This window comes from Chenopodium quinoa, unplaced genomic scaffold (genome assembly GCF_001683475.1).
Source record: "Chenopodium quinoa cultivar QQ74 unplaced genomic scaffold, ASM168347v1, whole genome shotgun sequence".
Lineage (NCBI taxonomy): Eukaryota > Viridiplantae > Streptophyta > Magnoliopsida > Caryophyllales > Amaranthaceae > Chenopodium > Chenopodium quinoa.
Window position 1 is genome coordinate 23,634,488 of NW_018742204.1, and position 25,612 is coordinate 23,660,099.

At 34.1% G+C, this 25,612-nt stretch overlaps 3 protein-coding genes across 4 annotated transcripts; all 3 read left to right on the forward strand.

The window, feature by feature from the left end:
* The first annotated feature begins 2,010 nt into the window (after positions 1-2,010).
* On the forward strand, positions 2,011-3,798 carry LOC110724901 (heterogeneous nuclear ribonucleoprotein H2-like). Of its 2 annotated transcripts, none has more exons than XM_021904399.1 (2): positions 2,011-2,223; positions 2,928-3,798. In XM_021904399.1, exons 1-2 carry the CDS (start codon positions 2,199-2,201, stop codon positions 3,611-3,613), a joined length of 711 nt encoding a protein of 236 aa, XP_021760091.1. In that variant the 5' UTR covers positions 2,011-2,198; the 3' UTR covers positions 3,614-3,798. The 2 variants fall into 2 exon arrangements, with proteins under 2 accessions (XP_021760091.1, XP_021760087.1); XM_021904395.1 differs by having other exon boundaries at positions 2,013-2,223; positions 2,839-3,798.
* Positions 3,799-7,005: 3,207 nt separating this feature from the next.
* On the forward strand, positions 7,006-10,865 carry LOC110724915 (probable serine/threonine-protein kinase PIX13). Its single transcript, XM_021904404.1, has 6 exons — positions 7,006-7,331; positions 7,496-7,833; positions 9,136-9,271; positions 9,345-9,487; positions 9,874-9,997; positions 10,109-10,865. Exons 1-6 carry the CDS (start codon positions 7,250-7,252, stop codon positions 10,555-10,557), a joined length of 1,272 nt encoding a protein of 423 aa, XP_021760096.1. The 5' UTR covers positions 7,006-7,249; the 3' UTR covers positions 10,558-10,865.
* Positions 10,866-13,554: 2,689 nt separating this feature from the next.
* On the forward strand, positions 13,555-24,807 carry LOC110724925 (acyltransferase-like protein At3g26840, chloroplastic). The gene is made up of 14 exons (XM_021904418.1): positions 13,555-14,230; positions 15,707-15,758; positions 15,868-15,923; positions 16,230-16,388; positions 17,056-17,163; positions 18,159-18,265; positions 18,947-19,068; positions 19,345-19,495; positions 20,399-20,529; positions 20,973-21,339; positions 22,824-22,937; positions 23,269-23,351; positions 23,503-23,612; positions 23,755-24,807. Exons 1-14 carry the CDS (start codon positions 13,744-13,746, stop codon positions 23,943-23,945), a joined length of 2,238 nt encoding a protein of 745 aa, XP_021760110.1. The 5' UTR covers positions 13,555-13,743; the 3' UTR covers positions 23,946-24,807.
* Positions 24,808-25,612: the final 805 nt, after the last annotated feature.

Consider the following 25,612-nt stretch of genomic DNA (forward strand, 5'->3'; position numbering starts at 1 on the left):
TACTCTCTCTCTCTGCAAGATTTCTCTCCCAAAAAAGAAAAAACTGAAAACTACTTCAAGTTCATCAAACCTTAATAAAGAAATCGTTAATTTAAACTTCTTGGTGCAAAATTGTTCAAGATGGTTGACGAAAACAAAAGGTAAGTACAATTTCGACATGCATAGTTGTTCAATTTGAGTTCGATTGGTAGTTTTTTTTTTTGCAAGTTCTTGGTGTAAAGTTGTCAATTATGTGGTTTTGGTGTTGCAATGAGAAACTATATGAAGTTCTTGAAGAAAACCGACCAATTATTACATTTTGAAAAAAGAAAGCAAACAAATTAGCAAATTCAGAAAAAAGTTGTGGATCTAAATAATACAATGTACATTAAAATACAGTAAAATGTTATTTTTCATATTTTATAAAGCGGATGAATATATTATAGATACATAATAAACATTTCTATATAGTTACAATGAAAAGAGCATACTATTAAAATGTAATGAACATATACCTAGAGTGAAAATAACATGCTTGCTATTTAATAATGTTCATTATCTTCATGTTCTTTATCTTCATGTTCTTTGATTGTTAGTATAATGTACTTTTATTTGTGACATAATATTCATTACATTATATTATCGTGTTCTTTGTTAATATTACAAATGTTCTTTAGATATATATAAAGAACATAAATCTATATGTTCATTACAAAACAATTACTAGTATATGTGATGTTCTTTATAAGATAAATATATGTTCTTTACAAAACAACTAAATGTTATTTACTGAACAACTATATGTTCATTCCGCCTTTTTTTTAAAAACAAAACTGGATGCACGAAGCATCGTGCATCCACCTGCAGGGAAAAAATTTCACTATGCCATATATAAGTAAAAATAGATTATTTATGTTCATTAACTAATTAATTACGGAGTACAATTTTTAAGGGGGTAGCAATTGCCTGCAAATGGCCCTAGTGGAAGGTCCTCTTTGTTAGTAAGATTCTTACTTTAGATTTTAGATTCTATATATTTAAGGTTCAAGGATTGTTGGGGTAAAAATTCTCTTATCCTTTCCAAAATTCTCTTATCCTTCCCTTTACTCTCAAATGTCTAGCTTGATGTTTAATTCAAGTAAATATTTATGGTCAAATTTGACAATTAGTTGTTAAGTATTTTGATTTGCTATTAGTTAGTACATAGTAGTTGTTTACATCAGATTTAACTAATCATCATTAATTGTGTTAAGTAATTTTTTTTTTATAACTAACTGACTAATAATAGCTATTACGAGTAGTTGTTTACAATGTTTAAACAACCAAAACACTCTTTCGACTCGGCTATTTACCTAATATTCCAAATAGTTTTTTAAAATGGTCAAATAACTCTTTTTGCTTAAAAAAAACCTTTTAAAGCTTGTTTAGTTGAATCTTGAAAAATTATATTCCCATGTAATTGAATTTTCAGTAAATGCAAAATAGTGTTTTGAGTTACTAATGGTAAGCTCTTCTATTTTGTAGAAAGTGGAATTTTTTTCATGCCTCCCAAAAATTTGTCACCCAAACGACACCTTAATGTATGCCTGATTTTTTTGTATCTAAATGGGTTAAGACTTAGGAATTGTTCTGTTTACCTTAATTTCACTTATTTTAGGTCTAATAAGTTCAGTTTAGGGAATATAAGTTCAAATAAGTTTAATTTAGGAAAAATAAATTATGATAAGAGTTATCTAACTTAAATTATAACTAAAATAAGTTCAGTTTAGTTCAGATAAATTAAGTTAAGTTTGGATAAATTCATTTAAATAGAACCCACCCTTAGTTTAAAACTCAAACTCGGTCCGTAAAAGCCATTTGGGTGTGAAATGAATTCGATGCTAAGATCTAATCCGATCCGACCCGACCCGACCTTTTTTTTTGTATTATTTTTTTTTTTTTTTTTTTTTTTATCAACTCGCATAGTACTATAGTAGTGTGACTCCATAGTATTGACGTTATAAAGAGGAAAATACAATAACCGACCAGATCTGATGGGCTAATTATAAAACAGCATAGGCTAACCCTGGTGGCCCGTACAAACCAAAAAGATTACAAACCAAAGAAACAATCAGTAGCTTTGTTAGGGTTTTCTCTCTTCAATCCTCTCTCCTCCATTGTTTGGGTGACCCAGAAAACGTTTACGAAAACGATGTACGGATCAGGCTACGCTTCGGGTTATGGCTCTGGCTACGCTTCTAGAGGGTATGCTCTCAATTTCCCCCTTTTTTTCTGCTTCGTTATCTTTAATTTTATTATTATTATATGATATGATTTCTTGGTTAAGGTTTGATGATTTAGGGTTTTGTTCATGTCCAATTTGATGATTTAGGGTTTTATTCGTGTCCAATTTGATTGATTTGGCTTCGCAGTTATGTTAATTTACGTGAAATATATTAAGTTAATTATATGATGCTATTTGTCTGGAATATTTGTAGATTAATTTCCTTTATTGGATCATTGACCCTTTATACGAAATTGCGAATTACACTATAATCCAAGAACATATGGAGTCGAATTTGTAAAAAGAATTTGAATTTGAATTAGATTAGATGTTTTTTCGTCTAACCCTAATTTCGTAAAAATATTTTGGTTTTTTTTAAAAAAAAAATTTGTTGATTGGCATTGTTTGGTTCGGTGATTTCATGTTTAAGTTGAGTTTTTGTGTTCTTGAAGAGGGTAGATTGTTTATTTTTAATTGCGTTTTAAATTATTTATGGGATTCAGACTTTAGGCATTACTCCTAGGAAATTCTGGGTTGGGTTTGGTTATATTAACAGGTTAAGTGGGGGATTTTTTTTCTTTGTTGGGTATGAAAAGGGCAATGTTGGGAAGCGGGGGGGTTTCGGACGGGTACGAGGTCGGCTCAAAGAGACAACGAATGATGGAATCAAATCCCTACTTCGCAGTGGGAAGCGGTCAAGCAGGATACCCGCCTTACAACTATGGAAGCAACTTTCAGCCTTCTGGATTTCCGGTGGTGCGCCTCAGAGGTCTTCCTTACAACTGCACTGATATTGACATCCTTAAGTTCTTTGCTGCCCTGGACATTGTTGATGTCTTGTTGGTCAACAAGAATGGGAGATTCACGGGGGAGGCATTTGTGGTGCTTGCCTCAGCAGTTCAGGCTGACCTTGCCCTGAACAGAGATCGACAGAACATGGGTCGTAGATATGTGGAAGTTTTCAGATGTAAGAAGCAGGACTATTACAATGCTGTTGCTGGAGAAGTGAAGTATGAAGGAATCTATGACAATGACCGCCCGAACTCTCCACCAGGTCGATCCAGGAGGTCTGCGGACAAGGACCAATTGGAGTACACTGAGATCCTCAGGATGCGTGGTCTTCCTTTCTCTGTAACCAAGGCAGACATACTGAAATTCTTTGGGGATTTTAAGGTGGCAGAGAATAAAATCCACATAGCAAGCCGAGCAGATGGGAAGGCTACTGGAGAAGCATATGTTGAGTTTTCATCCTCTAACGAGGCTAAGAGTGCCATGTGTAAGGATAAGATGACAATTGGTTCACGATATGTAGAGCTTTTTCCTGCAACACCTGAAGAAGCAAGGCGAGCTGAGTCAAGATCAAGGCAATGAGGAGTATACTGTAGTTAAGAGTTTCAGTTGCTTTTTCAGTTGCTAGATTGAGTTTACTGTTTTGGTTTTATCATCACTTATAGAATTGTACTTTGCGAGTTTGTTAGTATAGACCTTAAAATTGTCAGTTACTCTAGGTTTTCTGCATCATAATACAAGGTTTCAAAACTTATGATTTGTGTTTATGGCCTGTCTCGTTAAATTTTTCTGGCGGCATCTTTCCTTGGAAATTTATTCGAAAGCATTTCACTACAGCTGCAAATGTACAAGCTATACAGGTACATGGATGGCTGTCTTTTGCTATATCAATTGTCATTGTTGTATTGGGTATTCTTAATATGAAAACATGGTGGTGCCATACATGTATGGTTATCGGTTGTGCCATGCATATTTGGAGTATAAATGTATAATATATGCTTTGGATCATTGGATAAGTTGCATAAACACTCTGTATGTTACAAAGTGAAGATAATAATGAACACGATTACTTTCTAATACTTCTTCATGGTGCTCGTGTTATTGTCAGGGTTGACTTTAAACAGTTGTATATCTATTTACTAGACAGTTCCCAGCTCAATGAAGTTTATCCCTAAGGCTCAAGACTCCCCTTCAGACTCTATCACATCAGGTTTCCACTAAATTAGACTCACTCCAGACTCTCTATATTTTTTTTACTTTATTCCAAGACTCTACCTCAAACTCAGTTAAAAAAATTTAAGGATGAAAAATAAAGTACTCTATAATTTTGTTGGTCAACAAATATATGCCAAGTGAGTCTTGAGTAGAGTTTGATTTTTATAGACTCACTTCAAGACTCATCCAAATTTCATGCAAGATTATTGGTATGACTTACTCAAGACTCTCCACAAGACTCCCAATAAACACACCCATAGCTTGGGTTAGATCTTAAAGTAGCGACTTTGAAAAGTAGTTGTTGAACTGGGTTTGTCTGTTTGATTTTTTTAAACGTATTTGTTATCATGGTAGCTCTTAGGTGGATGAATTTTCAGGCCTCTCTTTTTCTAAACATGACCTGGAAGTAATGGATACTTTGCATAGAATTGTAGAAAATGTTGAGAGGTCTCTTGACTTAGACTACGACTTTGTGACGTTTCTAGATTTAATAAGACCAATAAGTGTGGATATTCTCTCAACCCGTCCCCATATCGCATTTTCATGTAACTGTATTAAATTTAGCGAAAAACCAGTCAAGCATTGATCCTGTCTGCTATCTTTGCTCCGTGTTGTACGGTATATTAAGTAATGGTCACGTCCATGTAGGTCGAGTTCTGGTGGCTCGAATTTATTCTATTGGATTCGATCGATTTTTACGGCGATCATGTATTCATGTGCACAGCTACTAGTATCGGAGATGGTAATCTAAAGATCACACTATTATAAGCGGCGAAACAATCCGAATAGTACAGTGTTTTCATAAATTGCATATACCAAAGATATTTGTCTAATCCAGACTAATCCTCCTAGGTGGGCAGGCAAAGCAAGACAGCATTTTTAAATTGTAAAGCAGCTTACTGTTTACTTATCTTTGGCTTTTTATGTTGGTCTTGTGGTTGTGATTATTCTCTCTTTTATATTATGGCCTTTTGGACTTTAATTAATGTGAATATACTTTAATCCAACGTCAAATAATTGTTGCTAGTGTCTTGTTGCTTTAAAGAAATAAAATTAATACATGTTCCACTTGTTTAGACTACTTAATGTAAGCATAATAGTATAACCTAGTTTTAGCCTAGAACCATGGAGTTTAATACCAGTACTTGCTAATTGCCACAGCTACACTTTATAAATATCTCATAACTATCATGTTACCGTTTTGACTTTTATTAACTTTTTGCTTTTCAGTATAATGTCCTTACAATTGTACCAGTGCATGTACTATATTGTGAGCTGTGACATACACTACCAACTTACCAAGTTGTCCAAGACTACAAGTTGTCTTTGTCCACTTAATTTATTTATTCCCTCCGTCTCTTAATTAGATACATACATCTAACATTTATTTTTTAGTTTTTAAAATGTAAGATATATGAAAGAGATTAGGTACGTCTTCTCACAAGACCTTGACCTAATCTATCAAGGAGTAATAAATAAGAAAATTTACTATCTAGAAACAGATTGATGATTCAGAGTTGAATAGTCGAGAGAGACACATAATCTATTGCTCGATTCCCTTCTCGATAGATATGTCTTGCTTGAAAGCTCGAGAAAGAATACAAAATAGCCTTGATATCTGCAATAAGAAGATGAAGTTTCCATAAACGGTTGAAATGACCATGTAAAATATTAATAACTGTTAGATTATCCGTCTTTATCCTCTTAATGTTCACCTAAATTTTCTTTTTATTTTCTCTCTTTTAAGTTTGTTTCTCATAGATCATTAGTCATCACAAATGGTTGTAAACTTAACTTGTAAAGGACCATGATTGTCGGAAGGAAAACAATTAAGTAATTACGGTAGATTATGTTTGAAGAACCTCACGTAGTCATGCCAGACACTTGTATTACATTCGTCGGTTTTTTTTTTCATCCGGTTCCTCCAACAAACAAGTGAAAAAAAAAAAAACAAAAAACAAAACAAAACTTATCTTATTAACACAAATAAAAGGAGACTTAAGAAGTAATTTCATGAGAGTGAGAGATAGCTTTAATGGTTAGAGCTTCCCTCCCGATTCCTGGCTACTATGTTACACATACTCATATTATTACAATCTTATTTTTTGCATGTGTGCACCCCACTTGTATAGTTGTACTATATGCATTAAATTGGCAATGGACTCTTTTTGTAACTTTGATTTAGATAAATGTTTTTATCGTCTTCAATCAAAGTGGAAAGAAAAATTAATTTCATATGGCTTAATTTAATTTCATATGGCTTAATTAATTGCATGAAGTATCACAATCTATGTAGTTATACCACCATGTTGCAATCTACTATCTATACCAAATTCACAGTTACCATATTCTTATCTTATAAAAAGTATTATTTACATTTTCTAAAATGAATTAATACAAGTTTGAGGTAGGTTTACAAATGCCAACAACGACAATGACCCGATGCAAGTTTGTAAAATTAAGCCATTAATTTACTAATTTTTCAATTTCTTTATTACTCGTATTAAATTTTGGTTCTTTTCATTGGAAGACCCTATATGATCGTTCACTTTACACATGCTCAGAACCAACTATAATACAAGTCATAATACCGTCAATAACTTCTTCTCAATGATGTGCAATAATGTGGTATAGATTTTCAAATGCAGTCTATGAATTACTTGCAATCAAATGCTTTTGTTTTTTAGGAGTTGATAAGGACAATTATGCTAAAATAAATTCTCCTTCAAAAAATACACCTAATATAAAAATTAAAGTTGACCAAGAATACAAAACAGGAAGAGTATTTTAACTACACATTCTCAGAATTGGACAAACTACACAGCAATACTGTTCTTACTTGAGAAGAAAGAGGAAGAATTTTCAACACATTTTCTCTCAATTTTCCCTCTCTTCCTTTCTTTCTCTCTCCTCCGTGACAGCTACTACCATTGCAGACCTGGGTTGAAGAATAAATTCATATGTAAACCAAAATATTGAAGTAAAAAAACCCCGGAATTTAAAATGGGTAATTTGATGGGTTGCTTTGGAAGATCCACCACCCAAGATTTACTCTCTGAAATTCTCACTCCTAATACTTCTTCAGGTACTCCCTTTATCTCTTTCTTTTGCAATTCTTCATTTTAAATACATAAAGTTTTCATCTTTTTTGGTGGGTGTTTACCATTTGTTGATATTTTTAGTTTCTGAAACTTTGGTCTTTAAATTTGTTGTTTAAATAAATGTGATTTTGATTTTTGATATTTACAGGAATTTCAACTAGAAATGCATCAGGAAAAGGGTATTCAGAAAGCAGTAGTTCAGGATATAGTGGATTTTCCTTTGGAGATCAGCTTAGTATTGGGGAAACATCACCCAGTGGAGAATTATTGGAAAAACCCAATTTAAGGATTTTTAGTTTTGCAGAATTAAAGAATGCTACTAAGAATTTTAAGCCTGAAACACTTCTGGGTGAAGGAGGGTTTGGGAGGGTTTACAAGGGTTGGATTGATGAGAAGGGCAGTGTGACTTCTAAAAGTGGGCTGAAACTTGCTGTGGCTATTAAGAAGTTGAATTCTGAGAGTATGCAGGGTTTTGAAGAATGGCAGGTAATAAATTCATTTCATGTCATCCTACATTTTTCGGTTTTGATTTACACAGTTCTAAGGCCTAACTATAAGCATTGGATATGTTCGTAAAATGAACGTAATATTTGTTTAGGAATGGCTGACAAAATCACATGTCGAGTGGTGTTATTAATGTTTTGCTGATGTCCTAATGCTTATTTTTTCTGCTTTGAGCCTCTTTTAGCTGGCTGCCTGGCTAACTATGATTATCATCCAGTGACTAGGAGTTTTAGATGCTACAGTTGGGAACCAGTAAGCTTTGTCGTTTGAGGGTGAATAGTAGAACCTAGGACTGACTGTTAAATTGGTTCTTTTTGTGATGACGCTTCTATGTGTTGAATTTTAAATGAATAGTACTTCGGATATGATTTGTTGATTGTGTTTAACTAGCTTTTGTTTAATTGTAAAAACTTTAAGAGGTAAAGAGTAAAAGTTATAGTTAGGACTTTTGCATCAAATAGGAAAGAAGATACTTACCTCTTGGATAGTTGGTAGGTTAATGGGGAGGCAGTTGGTGTTGTCCCTCTCTTCTTTTGTGACTTTAGATCTTTATGCATGATGTTGCTAAGGTCTAATTACTCAAGTTGCGGTTTTATAACTTTTTTTTTTATCAGCATTTCTTAGTCTTGACGACTGAAATTTGATGTGTTAGTCTTCAGTAGTTGAACAAAAACTTAAATCTTGGTATCATTATCGTAAAAGTTAGGTTATTATAAATACTGATCAAAATTAATATTTGACATTGTCAAAAAATTTTGCTACAGTGCTGATAGTTACTAGGCAGCCTAATTACGCATGTATACGTTGGAAGTCACGTAAAAAGATATTAGTGACCATTTCTTAACACTTTAACAGCTAATAATTGTTCTTTTGAAGTATTAAATGAATTAAGATGGTTAAGCTACCCTGCTGCCAATGTTGGCCACCTTATGCTGATGTTGGCCACCTGCTGCCAATGTTGGCCACCTTACAGCAGAAGAATTTGGAAGAGGCTTCTGCTTTAAGTTTTACTGCAGGGATAAGGGCTTCAAACCAACCATTAAATTGCTCATATGCCACCTTTTTTTGTCAATTTGTTTAATAAAATGAAAAGAGAGTTTCATAGTTAGATATTGGGGGGGGGGATCTGAGCATGTATCTAGCTGATGAATAGATATGATAAGGTGATCAGCAGGACAACCAACATCATAATGCATCGAGTTTTGTTTATAGTTAATTTATCTGACAGGAAAACCTTTCCTATTGGGGTCGTGTCTTACTTGCTGCTTCTGCTAAAAAATGCAGTCGGAGGTGAACTTCTTGGGAAGGCTGTCCCACCCCAACCTGGTTAAATTGTTGGGATATTGTTGGGAGGATAAGGAATTGCTTCTTGTGTATGAATACTTGCCTAAAGGAAGCTTGGAAAATCATCTATTCAGAAGTAAGTTTGAAAAGATTGATTGTCGATAGTGCTATGCTTTTTTAGAAAAAGCTAACTCTCTTTTGATTTATAGGGAATACCACCGTGGAACCACTCAGCTGGAACAGGCGGATGAGCATAGCTTTGGGAGTAGCCCGTGGCCTAGCCTTTCTGCATAATTCAGAAAATAAAGTGATATATAGAGATTTCAAAGCTTCAAATATACTTCTTGATGTGGTATTGTGGACGATTATATATTGTTTCTATAATAGCTTGGCTACTGTGGTAATATGTTTAAATGCTCTGTAGTAACTACTAGTAAGTAGTAAGACAATGAAAAATAAAGGAAGCAACGTATAGCTATGACCTCATTACTTTGGCTGTGTAACTTTGTTTTGTCAGAAATCATTTTAAATCTCTTCTACTGATGTGAGAATTTGGAATATTTTATTTGACACAAGCCATGTATCTCTGCACACAAATGATGTAATTATGGTAATATGTATGACAAGGATCAACAATTATGTTAAAATTTAAGCTGCACTATTATTACCAAATTGTCATGTTTGTCAGGAAATCGCTTGTAATGTTCATTCATCTGTTCCCTTTTTACATGACTGCAGAATTATGATGCAAAGATATCAGATTTCGGTTTAGCTAAACTGGGGCCATCTGTTGGAAACTCGCATGTGACAACCAGAGTCATGGGCACCTATGGGTATGCTGCTCCAGAGTATGTTGCAACAGGTAATATTTTTACACATGACAGATTTTACAACTTAGAAATAATGAACTGATGATGGATAGATTAAGGCTGTGTACATTTTGCTGAAAGTATGTGTACCCGATGTTCCTCAGGTCACTTGTATGTGAATAGTGATATATATGGATTTGGAGTTGTGCTGCTTGAGATGTTAACTGGGTTGCGAGCAGTTGATTTGAACCGACCAAAAGGGCAGCAAAATCTTGTAGAATGGATGGGGCCTTATCTCTCCAACAAAAAAAAGCTGAGAATCGTCATGGATACACGCCTTGAGGGTCAGTATTCACTCAAGGCAGCATTTGAGTTGGCTCAACACACCTTAAAATGCCTCCGCACCGATCATAAGACTCGCCCTAGCATGAAGGAGGCGGTGGAAGTGCTACAAAAAGTTGAAGCCATCAAGGTCAAAGAAAACAGAGGACGCGCTGGAGAAAAATCTCCATCTAATGATAAAAATTCTGATAATTCTCGACGTTCTCCTTACCATCCACGACACCATGATCCAAGGGCAGGGATGGGATCTCAGTCACCGAAGGAACGGTAAAACTGCAAAATACAGTCTAAGACGAGGTTTGCTCATGAAATTCCCGAAAAACATAATGGGTTCTTTTGTTAATGAGCGATTTGTTTGCCATGTCGAGCGATTTTTGTTGTTGATCTTGTCAAATCATGTTGTAAATTGTTTGGTTAATGGATATGTGGCTAATTTATGAGATAAAAGCTACTCGCCCTGCTTGTCTACAAGCTATTAATTGATTGCCCAGTAGTTTATCGTATTTAGTTTGCCTAGTTGTCTAATTCAGCTTCATTTTGTATATCCAGTGACTTTCATATGATTACATGATTCGAGAATTAGTTGTGAGTGTTTTTGTTTGCATAAAAATACCAAGACAAATAAGAAATTAAACTTTGAAGTTAATCATAACATGAATGATTGAGACAAGTTTGCTTCCAAAAGTCTTGAATTATAGGCTGTGTAATCAACTGTGATCACCCTGTTACGGAATTCTTAACCTGCCGTGCCATTTCAAAGAGCATGATAGGTGTGTTGGAGCAACCAGATTAATTACGTCGTGATGGTTAGTTGAGATAATATACAATTATTAAGGGGCCATTATTAAGGTCTTATTGATTGATGTATTCATCCAGTCAATCTCCCTAACAACAGATCGTTGTCTTTAATGAAATACCGGTACCAGTAGAAGTTATTCATGTAGTTGGCAATGAATTCCAATGATGATGATCAATTCTATTAGTTTGATCGCTTTAACACATGAGGAACCACCTGTACGCTGTATCCATGAAAATGTGGACCACTGTCACTACGAGTCTATGACAGCGACTGGATCATGCGCGTTATCCAACTTGTTTTACAGGGCACCTGGAATATTAGATGATTTACCCTGCTGGAATTTTCCTACAGCAACTGCGACTAGGTCATGTCTATTGAAAGACTGGCAGTGCCGGCTTGCCCATGGAATTGGTGATACCATGATAGGCATAGACATAGACTTAGCGGGAATTTCCAGATTTGCCACCTGAAGATGATTAGGCACAATTTGAACATCACCAAGTGAGGAATGCCTGCAGAATAAGTAAAACTGTAAAAGTCTCAACTTATACATGAACCAACTTGACATACTTTGAAACAATTAATGGTCTGGGTTCGAGTGGGCGACCGGGATGGTTTTCCCCATAGGACTGTAGTCCAAATCCAAGAGCTCTCCCTTATGAAACTAAAATTCCTACCCAAAGCCCAAACCCAAGCCCCTACCCCTGCTCCTTTATCTCCCTAGTTGCTTCTCTTTGTTATTTACTTCTAATTCTTCTTCTTCTACTTCTTTTGATTTTTTTTTGTTAACATGACTGTCTGTCTTATTCTCTGCAGTGTATATATGCAGGGATTGACGGCACCAGGCTAGGACTTGTAAGGCAGCACCATAAGATCAGACAGTACGATCCGATCTCAGTTTCTTTCTCTCGGTTAATCTACAATATATTGTGAGAGGAGATTAACTTTTTATGTTAATCTCAGAGATTAACTTGAATTCTCCCTTATTCCATTTTTCATCAAATTTAGTACTACGTATTATTAATCTTTCTATTTGTTGATGATCTTGATCTTGGTAAATGATTAATGATACAGTACTATGATAAGCTCATTTGAATGTAGTATTTAATCATTTTAGAGTTCAAATATTGCAGCTATTTGCAGATTACCATAATTTAACAAAGATTTCTTTCATCAAAGATTCAAAAACAAATTTAGAAGTGAAACTGAGGTACTAACCAATAAAATGTTTTTCTACTTTTTATCACATTGTCCCAACCAGCCAACCTCTTTCCACGCTACTCCGAAATTAAGTAAAGTAGAAAATGAGACTTTTTATCTGGCCATTTAATTTGAAAATTGCATACATGACTTTTATTTCGGGATAAAGGGAGCAGTAACTGGTTTCAAAATACATACTGTTGTGAGTATTGTTTCGTGATATATTGACTCCCTTTTCTGGTTCATGCATGTTCTAGTCTTAATAACTTAATAAGCAGATTGTTGTCTTGTTGCCTCCTTCTTTGATGTATTATTGGTTCCAAATTTCCAATTATTAACACAAGGCTGTGAATCTGTGATGTGGATTTGTGTAGTAGAGGGCTAAGGCCCTCGGCCGTTACACGACACACACACACAAGGACAAACGAGTAAATTTGCATGATCGACATACTTGTAGAGTTGTAGCAGAAGTATAAAATCATTGGGCGCTATAGCTTAATATCTACCATTCTACATGACATATGACACTATTGTCACTATATACTGCAAAATTTCGCCTAATCCAAAGATGATACTATTTTATTTTGATAATGATGCTTTTATCGAGATTAATTTGAATTAAGTTGAGAAAAGTAAAGAAAAATAAACTGATTTTACTGATTATTTTCCCCCAAATATACCCTACGAGTCTACGACTACTAAGCCAAACTTTTTCACCTCAATTTAATCTCATCTCCTACTTTAGTTTGCTTTCTTCTCTATTTCTTACATACCATTGATTTAAGTTGAATTAAATACGAGAATTATTATTGTACTTGTAGTAGTAACCACTCCGTAGCAATTTTGTCTCAATTAGTATTACATACTCTTGGATCATGTACTCCATACCAATTATGTTTGAGTTATTTTTCCTAAACCTCATGTTATTTTGTTTAAATGTCGTGTTATTTTGCTAAAATAGTATGTTATTTATTTCAATAACATGTATAAAAAAAGCATGCAAGAATGAAATAACATGTATTTATTTAAAAATAAAATGTATATAAATTGAAATAATAAGTTCATATCAAAATAACATGAGTTTTATAAAATTGGTTTCAAAATTATTTTAACGATATAAAATATTAACCAATTTTTAATTTCTTTTGATTAAATTTATGCATTGTGCGGACATTAACCTAATAATCACTATGATTAATGTTTGATTTACAATTGATATTTCAACCTTTAAGAATTATTTCTTGTGTCATATGTAACTATGTAAAAGAAATCCACATCATTTTCCATTTTCCATGGTTAAAACAAAAGCAAAACACTATTATTGTCTATTATTAATAATAATAATAAAAAAAAAACAGTAGTCGTGTACCTAAATTAATCCACCCAAACAGATTTATCTACATTTATTTCTAATTTCAATTATAAATTGACCCCATTACCCGAATTAGACATTTGTTTATGTATAAAGACTTGGAGAGTAAAGACACACACTTCGAATTGACTACTACATTGACTTCTCTACTTCTCTCTCATCATAAATCCATGTCGGTTTCCGGCGTAGGCTACCTCGCCGGCGCCGGATTATCATCGACACCACTGACGTTTTTCGGAACCGCCTCATCGCGGCGGCGACCGGCGGCAGTTGTTGCAGTCAACTTAGAGCGCAAGCTTAATTCATGGTCGGCTTCCGCCGCAACAACCACCGTAACGCCGATGGTAGGAGTGGCGGTGAATCAGGACGATAATCATATCAATGGAAAAGCCGTGATTTCCGGCGCCATTGAAGTGGAACAGGAAGTTCAAAGGAGTTGGAGAGATTACTTTGAATTGGCTAAGCTTTTCATCGGATCTGACGGTGGAGGTTGCCGTGGTCCGCCTCGTTGGTTTTCGCCATTGGAGGGTGGGAGTAGAATCGACAACTCTCCTCTTCTTCTTTACTTGCCCGGTATGTAATTTAATTCGAGTTTTGAATTATTCTGTTTCTTTTTAAATGCAACAGTAATAGATTCGGGTTTAAAATTATTTCGCAATTTAAAAAAATAAAAATAAAAATTGGAGCACAAGTTACATTTTTTTTTTTATTTTAATTTTTTTAAGTGCAACAGTTAGACTACGGAGTTTTAACTACGCAGCGTTTTTTTAATTTTTTAATTTTTTTTTTTTAACTTTTTTGAAAAGGAAAAGTACACCAAGTAGAGTTGACAATGGTATGTGGTAATGTGGATTGTGGAGTAGTTTAGGGTAGCTGATTTCGTTACTTGTTATAAAAGGTTCTTTTGAATGAATATTTTTAAAGGAGAATTTGACATATGATTATATGAATTGCATCATCTGTTTGTATGAAGATGTTTGCTAAAACTTGCTTGGTAGTATAAATGACATACTGATGTGAAAGGTGTGTATCATTAGCAAATGGGGTGATTTAATTGTTCATGCTAGGCTTGTGGGTGTGGGCAGAAGTAAAGATATCGAATTAGAGATTAATAATAGGAATGGATGTACTCCGTGAGACAAGAGAAGTACTCCCTCCGTCTCTTATTTTTTTTGGCTACATTTGACCCAAAAACTCTCACTAAAAGTGTATCCTTACATACCCATGTCCAAGTGTTGAGATTCCGACATGGGTATTTAAGGTGAAATGAAGAGTCCATGTGCATTCCAATATTACACTATCCCTCTTTGTAGTACTCCTTGAGTTTTACTCTGTATTTCTTTGATAATCCTGTTTTTACATGGATTTTTAGGTGCTCGTTTTTTTTTTCTTCATGAGTATGACGCTTGGACACTTCACATTTGGTTCAAAAACATGGATTTTTTTTCCCCACAAAATAGCCAAGTTGGACGCTTGGACACTTCATGGGTACCCGAATGCATGGGAATGCTTGTTGTTTGTATGGCATCTTGTGTGCATTTGGGATGATCTGATGGCTGCATAACTTTTTCATATACTTAAGCGAGGTATGTCGGCTACATGGGTTGCCAGGTAGGTATACCAAGTTGTAGAAATGTGGAAAAAGCTCCAAATTTTCCGACAAAAAAATGATCAACATTTTTGCAAAAATCTTGAAATTTGCCATCAATGAGTTAGGATTATGTAGAGCAAGTGCACTTGATCGGAAAAAGCTAGATGCATTATTATTGGACCATGAAATCATAGACAAATCCGACAGTTCGATAGTGCCTTTTCAAAATTAGAAATAACCTACAGAGTATTATCCAATCTGCTACCAAACACAAAAGTAACTAAACCACCTGAATCCTCTTATTTTTTGCCTAATGGATGAAACAGGATTGCATATCTTATATAAGATTATAACTAGCAGTACGTCAGCGCGTTATGTTTAATCTTTCATAACTATTTTTACCTATGTTTTTCTTCCTTAACTGTTGAACTTATGGATTGATAAAATATAATTTTCAGGACTTGATGGTCTTGGATGTGGACTTGTTTTACAACAGCAAAAGCTAGGCAAGTGAGTATTAAATGCTCCATTACCTGTCCAAAATTTTCTTATGTATGGTGCTTGCACAAACCTGCCAACATTTGATGTGAACTAATGAGGTGTTGTCTTCCTTTTCAAGGATTTTTGATGTATGGTGCTTGCACATACCTGTCAAGGACCGAACTCCATTTCAAGGTCTAATTCCTTCTCTTTTGTTTTTGCAACATTCATTATATATACATACACATGGAGTATATCACCTTTGCTTTTTTTTTTTTTTTCCTGTGGCCTGTAATCCTGTTTTATATAAGTATTAACAACATTATGGAATTACATCTTATATAACAAATGTAAAATAATTTTTATGTTGAACACTTTTTACATGTGCTACTCTCCTTTTCGCCCATTCCTCCTCTGTTCCGTTTTGTATTATAGTAACCCCAATTTCTTTGATCATATAGAAGATATTGTTTACTACTATTATCATTCTCTCTATTATAGAATTGGTAATGCTGGTAGAGGAAACTGTTAGATCAGAGTATGGTCGTTCTCCTGGGAGACCCATATATCTTGTTGGCGAATCAATGGGAGGATGTCTTGCATTAGCTGTGGCAGCTCGAAACCCTGATACTGATCTTGTACTCATTTTGGCTAATCCTGGTAAGAATTATTTTTGAGTAACTCGCTTGTGCTTGTAAATTTTTCTCAATGATTTCCCATTTAAATAATTTTTTAGCTGAAATAGCATCAATCTTGGGATTTCAAGTTTCTATAAAAATATGCCACTATTAGCTAAACCTTTGGCTATATGACACATTTTGTGAATCTTTCAATCAACGTTTAAAGTGTTACCCATATGATTTTATCTATTTGACTATTCAGAAAGTTTGGTTCCGCCACATGCAAATATTCTTAAGACCCTTGATCGATGAGGTTTTACAAGTAAAATCTGCAAGCTGGATATATAGTTAGAAACATCTCTCAGGAGATTAAAATATTGATTTAGTCATACCCTCACAAAAATTTGAAAATCCAGGTCTTTAATCCTTTACCAAGACTGAACTCAACATTTTAAGTCAACCATCACTTTTCAGTGTGCTGCTAGGTTAACTGTACATCCATTATACTATCTGTCTGGTTGCTACATACTTCAGGAGAAGTCTAGACATAATTCACATAAAGCTTTGATCACAGAGGAGGTTATTGTCAGGTCACTCCGCCAAAGCCGAATTTTACTGTGAAAAGGAACTGGAATTTGGCTTTCTTATGTTTATTCTGTTACCCTGCATGTATTAGTAATTATATGTTGTTGATTTTGGTCTTGCAGCTACTTGTTACAACAAGTCACACCTGCAATCTCTGTTACCTCTACTGGAAGTTATCCCTAATGAGCTTTCTCTGATTAGTTTACCATACACCCTCAGCCTAATGACAGGTATTGTTTCCTTTCTATTACGAAGTATTTCATTCTCTGATGTGTATTGTTTAATCTCTATGCCTGCAGTCTGTACACAGACTTAAGACTGGATAATATTTCCTACCTCCCTCTGTTCATTTAATAAATGATCACTACACCTCTTTTATAAATTAGTTGCAGGATCCGGACTAATTTGTGTTTGTCGTCTTTTGTAATAGATTTGTATAATTTTATGCGAGTAGGGTTAAGCTTTGAGTGACTCATAATTAATGGATCTACACCTCAGAAATGACGATAAAGGTGAATGTCAATGTCCAGCTGTGACTGGTGTCAACTTTTGTGCTCCATATATTCAATTTCTTTCAGAAGCAAAGTGAGGGCAGAAGTATGCCAGTATCTGTTTATAATATATGTTTCTAAGATAAAACAAGTATAGATCAGAGAAAATGTATCTGTCAAGTGATCGTAGTTCCCATGTTGCCAGAAACAGCAGTGTGGACCTTTACCTGATTTAAATCTTTACTTTGAAAAATCAGCAAAACATGGTATGTGGAGAATTTTAGTCTATTTTTCTATCTCAGAGGATGTAATAAACTGGATATTCAATGAAAGAGTTATGTATAAGAAGATGAGTTCGATTGATGAAATGAACCGTACATAAAATTAAAAATATAATGCAAGCTTTCAAAAGTTTAAGAGTCTTGTTCTTCAGAGGGAAGCTTGACTTCCATAAACATTACGAGCTGGACACAGTTTAGATACTAAGTTGTTAATTATTAACTTTATAATGTGGCTCCCTGATGATAGAGCTTCTGACTTCGTCACTACTCAGTACTCACCCATCATTAATTTTAGACAATGCAGTGAATTTTTTTTTTTATAATGCGACTTTTTGGTGCTATTCCATATTGGGCTTCAACTACGAGAATTGGACTAATTAGATTCAGATTAGCACCCAAAAAAAAAAAAAAAAAAAAAACAAGCAATTGACAATTTCTTGACAATTTTTTCAGGTGGGCCCTTTAATCTGATCTCATCTAGTGTGGGGAAAGGGATTGAACAACAAGCAACATTGGAACAACTTTCTCAAGGTCTTGGTGAGCTGTCATCATACTTTTCTGTAAGGCTCAATACTTTTAATGAATCTCCACTGCATGTATTGTCTGACATCTGAGTCATTGTGAAAATTGATTTGTGTAGTTTAAACTGTGTTGCAAGGCTTTTGAGCTTCTATGCTTGTTGTCAAAATTAAATTTTAAGGAAAGGCATTATAGAACAATAACTCCTTTACATGCAGTTTTTTTCACTCTGCTTGTCTGCTTGAAGACTTTCTCTTATTTCCTGGACTGCAGGGATTACCGGATAATAAATGTTATTTTGGGATTTGGGAGATCTATGGGAGAGAAATAAAAATTTTAAACCCTTCTACTCAATTATCATGTCTTCTTTCTGATTTTATGTGAAATATTATTGTAAGCTTTTTTGCTTAACATATATGGCTTATTATGTGACTTTACTTTGTTGAAATACCAAATTACGTATGAAGATTTATACCATTCATGTTATTAGAATGTTATTTTCTTGTCTTTTTACAACTGACAACAAAATAAGGTATGGGTTCTTGGTTGAGCTCATAGCTCATTGCTGGAAATTTCTTAGAGTGAACATGGTTCTTTCAAATTTTGATGTATCGGTGCTCAATCTAATTTGCAGAACGTGCAACAGTTATTTGTTGTATTTGTCTCCAGTTTGTTTATTCACATATTACCTACTTAAAAGACATTCATGATTAAGGTTGCAGGTCTTGGCTGATATCCTTCCTAGAGACACACTTTTGTGGAAGCTGCAGATGATGAAATCAGCTTGCTCATATGCCAATTCCCGTTTACATGCTGTCAAAGCTCAGATTCTAATTCTGGCCAGGTGGTCATTCTTTTCGTCTCATAAACTTAATCTGTTGATAAGTAACACAGATATCCTCTATATCCAGTTCTGATTTGCTTAAACCCCGAGAAAAGCATGCTATTTTAATTGTTTTCAGAGAAGTCAACTTGTTATCTGTACTAGGTAAATACAAGTATATAATGAACTCTTGCTTGCATGTACCACTCCTTTCTGTGTCAGGGTAAGATCTGACTCATGGTGGCTATCCTCACTTTTCACTTTCATTTCTGAATTTTGGCTTTTATGTTATCTCAGTGGAAGGGATCCACTACTGCCAAGTTTGGAGGAAGCAGAAAGGATTCGTGCATCTTTACCAAAACAAGAGATTTATGTGTTGAAGAACAGTGGTAAAATGTCAAAGTGTGAGATCCGCAAATTCAACGATTCTGGTCATTTTCTCTTCCTGGTTAGTTGAACTTTGTCCTTTCTTAAAGTTCAGGATCGTACGTGCAAAATTGGATGCTGGTATGACAGTTAATTCCGAATATAAATATTCATGTAATACTTGTGAGTGTTGTGACACATATAATTGCATTGCGGTGGCAATTTCATGGGGAGGGAATGTTATTTGAGTAATATTTTAGAGAGACAAAAATGCATTTGAAGACACCAGGAAATGATAGTATCCTGTTAATCCCATCACTTATTATATTGTGTGCTTATCTATCATTTATGGTATTCAGATATGTTTCTGAAATATGCAAGCTCATTTTTGAAACATCAAACATTACAACTTTACTGTATGCAACTTTACATCCAGGTCAATTTTAGGAAATATGTATGTTCATATCACACTATCTAAGGTGTACGCTCTATTATTTACATCTGCTCTCCTCTTCCCTCCCTGGAAAAAGCAAGGAATTCATCGTTTTTGTTTTATTTATTTATTTTTATTTTTTAATTTTTTTTATAGTATTTATTTTTATTTCTGGCAAGGGAAGTCAGAATTCGTTTGCCCCTCGTCTCTTCAACATTTGGTTACTTGTTTTGCACCCTTTGTATAAAATTACTTCTTGATTTAGTATATACGTAATCTGTTTTTGTTTTCATTTTTACTATCCACCTTTTCACTTATATTGTGTGGGTAATGTGACTACTATACGAAGTATTGAAGAAACCAATGTGCTTTGTCAGTTTGTCTTGTGCACACGGTATTAATTTTGCCTCTGACCCCAAAGGTTCACTCTTTTGCTTTTAACTTCCCTATCTTCAATTTATATACTTGTGTTTACATGATCCTTTTCTTCGCTGTGGATTTTCTGGTCTAGTCTTCACAATTTTTTTATTTTTAATTTTTTTTTTTTCACAGGAAGATGGTGTTGATTTAGTGACCATTATAAAGGGCACAAGTCTCTATCGCCGTGGTAAATTCCATGACTATGTTTATGACTATTTGCCTCCCACCAAAGCTGAATTTAAGAAAACAGCTGAATCATTCAGGTATATAATCAATTTTAGTATATATCTCCTGAATGAACAGCAATATGGACACCAGACGTGTAAAAGTTAAAAAGGGAGAAAAGAAAAGTTTTCGATGTCATATTAATCGTATAGCCCCTTCATTACAAGATATACAACATTTTAGCAAAACATTTTGTTTTTAATACTAGTCATTCTACTATTTCAATGCTCAATTAGTAGTTCATTCTATACCATCAATGTAATACGGAGTATTATGTCAATTAACATCATCAAAGCAAATAAGCAATTCTTCTTTTTTTTTCCTCTAAAATTAAACTGATTTCTTAATAGATACATAATTGGTTAAATTGCCTTATGTTTTGATAGGGAAGGAACAATGAGAAACTCTATTAATACGGTTTAGATTTTAAATGTTGTGTGGATCTAGAAAATAATTGTCTTCAATTCATCATTGATCACAGATGGCTTGAAATTGCTACTGGACCAGTGATGCTCTCTACTTTGGAGAATGGTGATATTGTGCGAGGCCTTGCAGGAATTCCTAGTGAAGGTCCTGTTATATATGTTGGATATCACATGATACTGGGTTTGGAGATTTATCCACTAGTAATGAATTTTATGTCAAAGAGAAATATCCTCATGAGGGGGCTTGCACATCCTATGATCTTTGCAAAGGTGCAAGAAGATGCCCTGGATTTATCTATGTTCGATTCATATAGGATCATGGGTGCAGTTCCAGTCTCGGCCAGTAACTTCTACAAGTTGCTTTCCTCAGGTTCTCACATTCTTCTGTATCCAGGAGGAATGCGTGAAGCTCTTCATAAAAAGGTTCTGTCTCTCTTAGAATATTGCATGTTTTTCGAGTTAAGCTCTTTTTTATGGAAGGTTAAGGCTTTAAAGTATAGATGAATGTCAAATGTATGTAGCTTTCCCCAATATTAGGGTAATGTAGAATAGACTTTTTTTTCAGAAAGACCTGCAGTGAGAACCTTTTGTAATGGGAAAAGTGGATTCATAGGTAATTCTAGCTACTTAGCAGAGAACTATTTTATAAAAGCAGGACCAGGATTCCTCGAGTAATATTAATAGTGTGATGCTAATTCATCAGGTAGCATCTACAACATTCTGTATCTTTTAAAGCCACTGCTAGGAAAGGAGGAGTGATCACTGGAGAAGACTTTGAGGGAGAAGAGTGGAATTGATTTTTGCACCATCTGTGATTTTGAAATGCTATAGGAGAGCCCTTAGTCTACAGAGTCTAGAAATTTGCACCACATTATAATATTAGAACTTAAAAAGCTAAATCTAGCATTACCTCTTCTATCTTCTCCTCTTACAAGATTAAGCTCATGTATTATGTTATGACTTCATTCTTGATTTTAGCATTTCTAGTTTAGATATACATTGAAGCATTCTCATCTTCCCCTGTGTAGATTTATGAATGGAAGTTGCTTAATTGACCAAAACTTACATTGCTCCCTATAAAATGTAAGGAAAATCAGCCAAGATGATAAAAACTCAATATTGTTTATCGCTTATGAGTGGTATCTTGCTGAAAACTTTTCAGCAACCCAGGAATACTGCAACACACAATATTTTCAATATCATTGCACTGTCTTAGAGAAAACAAATTAACCTAGACATGTCATATCTGAAAAGGACCAGCTATTAGATGATCCATGAGATCCAGTATGCAAGAGTGCAATGTTAGATGATTTTGCACTTGTAATTTTATATGCTTTGATAAGCAGGCATAAACTGATAATACAAGCTCCACTTTAGATGAGTTTCCCCTTAACAGGAGAAAATTCTACCTTAGGCTGTGACATATGTTAGTGAAGTCTATTGCAAAGCTTGTTTATTTGCTACTACAGTCATCAACACAAATATACATCTGAAAGTTCAAAATTAATTTATAATTTATTGCATTAAAAATGCCAGAAGCAAAATGTTAAAAGAGAAGAATCAATGATTATATAATCATGTGCCTTGTACATTAGTTTCCAAAGACTGCTAATTGACGTGGCTAATGTCTATCGGTTAAAACATTGATTTTCGAGTAGATATGTGGGCTAATTACATACAGAGCTACATAGAATTATATGCTGCATGTTTGAAACCCCCTCTCCTTTTTGGAATAGAAACACCTATGTAATAAAATATAATTGTGCCAAGTTTTACTTCTATTGTAGTTCCTGGAATTAGATAATTTTAAGTCGCAGATGCAAGTCTTGCATCTGTATGTATGATTGCATTGGAGTGATTCTGTGACAATTTATAATTAGAATTTGATTAAATGTTGAATAATGCAGGGTGAGGGATATCAGTTATTTTGGCCAGAAAGGTCTGAATTTGTGAGAATGGCTGCTAGATTTGGAGCCAAAATTATACCGTTTGGGGCTGTTGGAGAAGATGACATTTGTGAGGTTAGTTTGTGCTCCTCTGTTATACTTTATCCATTAGAACTTTTTCATGCTTGTCCATTCTGTACTACAAGTCTACAACAATGAGCTTATATGAACTTATTTGCAAATTCATTCATACACACTCATACGACACGATCCTTGGCTTACTGAGGTTAGTGAAGTATGCAAGTTGTCGACAACCTTGTTCCTTATAGATGTACATTTTTACACCTTGGTTTAAGCTATACAACTTATTTGTCTCACTACTTTCATCCATAAATTGCTTGAATTTTTTTATGTATGAATATTCTTTTGGTTTGGTTTAGTATATGACATAGTTGCATTTCTCCAGATTCTACTAGACTCAGAAGATCAGATGAAGATTCCATATCTCAGAGAAACCATAGAAAAACGAACTACTCAGATTCAGTTAAGGTAATTCTTGTCCTGATTCTTACTTGACAAGAATTTTATATGAGCCATTAAACAAACAACAAAGGCTTGCAATAATATGAAAGCATATGCATGCCCCATTCAATCTGCTCATCTACGACTACGAGTTAACCTTTGCTAAAACTAATGGTAGGACTGACATGGAAGGGGAAGTTGCAAACCAACCTGCGTATTTACCAGGGCTTCTGCCAAAACTTCCTGGCCGTTTCTATTTTCTGTTTGGTAAACCAATTGACACAGCAGGTATCTTTCTGATTTGCTTATGCGAAGATTCTATCTCATGTCTACTACTCTATTCATCATCCAATCAACTTATCTTTTTAGCATTTTGTCAGTCATCTTTGCTATAAGCCTATAATGTATAGAATTTTGTTGTGTACTACAGGGATGAAACAGGAATTGAGCGACAGAGAGAAAGCTCATGAAGTATATTTGCAAGCGAAGTCAGAGGTTGAGCGTTGCATCTCGTATTTAAAGGAGAAAAGGGAAAAAGATCCCTACCGGAGTCTTGCTGCCCGAACATTGTACCACACCATTCATGGTTCTGCGGATGATGCTCCTACATTCGAGCTTTAACTATTAGTTACATAATTACAAATGGTCCAGGCATCATGCATGCTTCCTACACAGCAAAAAAGACCTTTACAACAAAAAAAATCTGGCAATCGATCGGTGACTCAATTCTTTCTCTTATTAATACAGGGTTAAAGCTTCAACTTCGTATTGGTTGAAAATAACATTATGTAACTGCTGTATCGGTTTTTATTCTTTTCAATATTTAAATATAGATATAGTAATTAGTACTGTTAAATATTTTCATAATATACCAATTAGTTGTTGGTGTAGTGGTGATTGGGACTACACTTGGTAGGGAGGACCCGTGTTCGATCCCCCGCAACAACAATCGGAATTCGGATTAGCCCAAAGGGTGAACCGGATGGAACACCAAAAAAAAAAAAATATATATTTTCATAATTAAAGACTAGTTAACGTGTAAGCATTGAAACACCTTCCATAATAATTGATCAATTATGCATATATAGTGTTCAATTTGACTACTCTACTAGCTTAATTCTCCAACAATTTTTTTCAAGGTTTATGTGCTAAGTTTATTATTTGTTTAAATAACATATTCTATTTTCTATTATTGCCCGTCTAACGGTTCCTTTAAAAAAAAAAAAAAAAAATCTCTTTCTAAGAGTAAGGTCAATATTCGATTCAAAATTTGGCCTGAAAATAGAATACAATAGTATAATGCAATGTAAAGAATTATGAAAGTGAGGGATAGTTTAGTTGGTTTGAGATTACAAACTTACAAAGGTAAATAAGTGAGTTGATTATTTATTCCCTTTTAATTTTGTTTTTGTTTTTTTGTTTGTTTCATTATAATTTATGCCCCTTGAATGGGGATACATTCCAATGCACAAATTTGACTTACTATATTCAAATATTTATTAGTAAAAATTACCCAAAACTGATATTAAGAGAATTTGCGTCAATTTTAATATAATACGGAGTAGTAGTAAAAATCGAGTTTTAAGTATATTTGCACGTGTGATGTGCTAATGCATGGTTGGTTTTGACCATCAATCATCATTACATAATACTAAAAGCGAATCTGACACGACACTTGTCATGTTCTGATTAAAAAATTTCCCGCCACTTTTTTCTTTCCTTTTTTTTTTAAAAAAAAATTGTACAAAATCTTCATTAATATTAATTTATATATAACCTATAATATTTAACCTTCAATTTGGCAACTATATACGAAATATTCTATATGCATATTTTTTTATAATAGGTATTTTTCTATCATAAACAAACATATAAAGTAATATGAGTATTAGAATAATGTACTACTCCCGTTTTTGTATCATTCTACAACGTATTTTTTCTTTGAATTTTTATTTTTTGTTCCAACCAGGATTTGAGACTTTAGCTTTTACTATATATTTATTGATTTATTTTATAATAATAACACTATAATTCAATAACTATAAACATAAATATAAAACAAAAATTATAGTCTTTTATATGTGAACTAGTTAAGTCCCGTGCAATGCACGGATTTTATAAAATTATTTTTTATTTTTATTTTTATTTTTTTTGTGTTCCACCCGGTTCACCCTTTGGGCTAATCCGTATTCGGGGATCAGTTTTGGGTGGTTAGGTTCTAGTCCCCTCTCGATTGTTGCTGCGGGGGATCGAACATTTTATAAAATTATTTAACTAACTATAACATT

What these genes read in the sequence shown, in the direction of transcription:
- LOC110724901 (XM_021904395.1), top strand. Translation starts at nt 2,171, where the DNA reads ATGTACGGATCAGGCTACGCTTCGGGTTATGGCTCTGGCTACGCTTCT. An exon ending in TCTGGCTACGCTTCTAGAGG is followed by an intron (nt 2,224 to 2,838) that starts GTATGCTCTCAA and finishes GGGTATGAAAAG; the next exon opens with GGCAATGTTGGGAAGCGGGG.
- LOC110724915 (XM_021904404.1), top strand. Translation starts at nt 7,250, where the DNA reads ATGGGTAATTTGATGGGTTGCTTTGGAAGATCCACCACCCAAGATTTA. An exon ending in CACTCCTAATACTTCTTCAG is followed by an intron (nt 7,332 to 7,495) that starts GTACTCCCTTTA and finishes TGATATTTACAG; the next exon opens with GAATTTCAACTAGAAATGCA. An exon ending in TCCAGAGTATGTTGCAACAG is followed by an intron (nt 9,998 to 10,108) that starts GTAATATTTTTA and finishes GATGTTCCTCAG; the next exon opens with GTCACTTGTATGTGAATAGT.
- LOC110724925 (XM_021904418.1), top strand. Translation starts at nt 13,744, where the DNA reads ATGTATAAAGACTTGGAGAGTAAAGACACACACTTCGAATTGACTACT. An exon ending in TCTTCTTCTTTACTTGCCCG is followed by an intron (nt 14,231 to 15,706) that starts GTATGTAATTTA and finishes TATAATTTTCAG; the next exon opens with GACTTGATGGTCTTGGATGT. An exon ending in CAACAGCAAAAGCTAGGCAA is followed by an intron (nt 15,759 to 15,867) that starts GTGAGTATTAAA and finishes TTCCTTTTCAAG; the next exon opens with GATTTTTGATGTATGGTGCT.